The following is a 3098-nucleotide window of genomic DNA, read 5'->3' as shown; positions in this document are numbered from 1 at the left end:
ACCAGCTTAAATAAAACCGAACTTTTCTTACAGCTGTGATGTGCTTTCGCAGAAACGTTTTGGCCTTTATTCTATGACGTAGGTATGGAGGCTCAGAGGCTCCTGCTCTATTACTATTATGCACACTTTTTGCAGTGAAAAAGCGGTTACTTGAAACCCTGAAGCACGTGTCAACAATTAATTGCTATTTCCTGTTTCATGAATGTTGTATTTCACACTGGTACTTTGTTGTGCAACGGATTTTTTTCAATTCGCATTGGTTTATTAGGTTAGATTTTTTTTTCTTCATATTATTGTATTTTTTAATATAATTCAATAATTTTAGAGGGCTCAAATCAATTGGAATTTTGGTAGCATCCAAATAATAGTGTGAAAAAAGTAGCACATTCTTGTGCCTCCAGATGTGCATTTCACTAAATAATAACACTTAATTCTTTCAAATGTACTAAAAATATGAAACTATGTCTCAACCGTACATTTTCCACAAAATAATTTCGGTCTGAGAGTGAACATTCAGAAAAATCTTTATAAATCCTACTCTAAGAAGTTTCTGTCCCTTGTTATAAAAATGTAGAACCAGGAAATACCGCAGCCACTTTTGCTCTATCAGACGTCAACAAATACTGAATATTAATGTACATTTCTCACATTTGCATGACGCTCAAAACGCGTGTTTGAGGATGAAATTTGTTTACTTTACTAACTTGGAATGCATTTCTCTACAAATAACCATATTTTGTGCTTTAGATGTAACAATTGCTTTATCAAATACATTTCATTTTTAAAATGACACATTTTACGATCCAACGGAAAAAGTAACATTGAATACATCTTTAAAAACGAAAACAGAATAGCGGTTCATACAAATTCTTACTACACGCTTTCGTTAACTAATTTATTTTTATTTATATATCTTTCTGGAAAAAAAATTAATTCTAAGAACTAAAAAAGTAAAAAAAAGGACAGACTTCTAAAATGCAGATAAAAATTGCTCCAAAAAGTAAAAAAGAATTTTATTTTTTGAATACTATTTATCGAAAATACTTTTAAACCATAATTTTTGAAGTCCGCGCAGAAACAAAAAGTAAAATTATGTTTAACCATGCTTCGTTCAAATTTTTCCGAAAATCCTTTAAAAGTTGGTAATGGAATTTATACCGTTACACAAATATCTTGTTGTCAATGTACAACGTATGCTAGTGGTATTGTAGCACCTAGTTCCTTTTAAATTTGAAATTATAGTCGAATCATGGTTACGAATGATTTTATATCTATCGTTTTTGCATCAACTTCTCTTGAAATTTAAACCTTCAACTCCCGACATCGACTCCGCAGCCTTGGTTTCTACAATGAAATTATGATTGTTAGCATGATTTAATTCATTATCATTCAAAGTTTTAATATATTAATTCTATTTTTGACAACGGGAAATACAGTAAAATTAGGAACCCTTGATGTTTTAACAGAAAGCATTGTGCAGACTTTTTTTTTTTTTGATACTAAAGCTTATTTAATTAAGTGGACATTTTATTATTTTTTACTTATTTTCTAAAGCGTTTTTTTTAATTATTATTAACACTTTTTTTGGCAACAGGGGAAAATAAAATCCGAGACACTTTACTTTTAACCGGAAAAAAAAGCTTTTTTTGTGTGTGTGTTTGTGTGTTAATGAGCTTATTTTGATGAGCTTTTTTTTTTCTTTTTCTTTTTGAAAGTAATTAAAGTTTTTTTTTTTTTTTTTTTTTGAAAAAAACATATTAGCTGTATTGTTTAAAAGGTGCTACTTTTTTTTCGTTTATTTATTTTTCCCTATCGTTTTTTTTTTATTTTTTTTATTTTTGCCTCTTTTTTTTTTCGTGAGCGAAACATATTTTGTGTCTTGAAATCAACTTAAAATGTTAAAAAGGTATGTTTGACATAATTTGAATTTTTAGCTAATTTAGAGAATATTGATTAGATACAGTAAAACCTGCAACATCCGGACCTGTCACATCCGGACCTCCCCATATCCGGACGGATTGCGGAACAAATTTTCAATTTTTGAGTAAGAAAAAGTCAAAGTATTTCTTTCTTTCGAACTGTGCGACGGGCGAAAGAAGAGATGAATGGCGAAATAAAGTGTCTATTTTTGTCCCCAAATGTGACATCCCTCTGTCAGCCTATGGACCAAGGTGTTATAGAATCTATAAAACGTGTCTATCGACGAAAGTTACTGACGGTTTTGATTGCTGGAATGGATGAAGGAAAAAACGTTACAGAGACTCTAAAAAAAGTGGACATGTTGGATGAGGTGATGTGGGTGGCCCAAGCGTGGGACGATATAAAACCAATAACAATGATAAGGTCATGGAGGAAGTTACCCAAACCATCTGATGAATCTACGGGGGAGAAACCAGAGGAAGGTAGCAATGAAACTTCCGCCGAAGACGAGATTGCTGAACTGGTAAAGAACCTGCCGGGATGTGAAAAAATGAAGGAAGACGATGTTAACGAGTGGTTGAGTGCAGACGAACAGAACGAATTAACAGACGGCGATATATTAAACATAGTGTGCAAGAATGATGATAAAAACTCAGACAGCGAAGGGGATGAAAGCACTGACAAAAATCCGGTCGTAAACGTAATGAGCCATTCAGAAGCTTTCAAGTCGTTCGAGGCTCTGCTGTCCTACGTTCAAAGTCAAGAAGATACTTGTGCAAGTGACATGATGCTCTTAAAAAGGATGAGAGACATGACTTCAAAAAAAAAAACGTGTACAGTGTGGAAAGCAGCAGAAAATAACTAACTTTTTCAAAAACTAAGTAAATTTTTGTTAATACTATAACTGTGATGTGTAACTTTTTGTAAATAAATTGTGTAACCTTTTGTTTTTCTATGGAGTATATTGTATGTACATACTACTAAGTTTATAAACGTTTAAAACTTTAAATTTTGTTTATAAGAATAGAAATACTGCTTGAAAACTCTATAATACAGCTATTTTTAAGTGCGGTCTTGATATCCGGATTTTTTGATATCCGGATCGGTCTGTCGCCACATTGATCCGGATGTGGCAGGCTCTACTGTACTAGAAATTCGATGTTGGTATACGGAAAAGT

The 3098-nt window shown here is 32.3% G+C and overlaps 1 protein-coding gene across 1 annotated transcript; it reads left to right on the top strand.

Moving 5' to 3' along the window:
* The first annotated feature begins 2101 nt into the window (after nt 1–2101).
* LOC129220623 (tigger transposable element-derived protein 2-like) lies at nt 2102–2785 on the top strand. Its single transcript, XM_054855053.1, has one exon. It carries the CDS (start codon nt 2102–2104, stop codon nt 2783–2785), a length of 684 nt encoding a protein of 227 aa, XP_054711028.1.
* Nucleotides 2786–3098: the final 313 nt, after the last annotated feature.

Source organism: Uloborus diversus, chromosome 4 (genome assembly GCF_026930045.1).
Source record: "Uloborus diversus isolate 005 chromosome 4, Udiv.v.3.1, whole genome shotgun sequence".
NCBI lineage: Eukaryota > Metazoa > Arthropoda > Arachnida > Araneae > Uloboridae > Uloborus > Uloborus diversus.
Note: the sequence above shows the minus strand (reverse complement) of the source record. Positions and strands in the feature narration are given on the sequence as shown.

Coding starts and splice junctions, on each gene's coding strand:
- LOC129220623 (XM_054855053.1), top strand. CDS start 2,102: ATGAATGGCGAAATAAAGTGTCTATTTTTGTCCCCAAATGTGACATCC.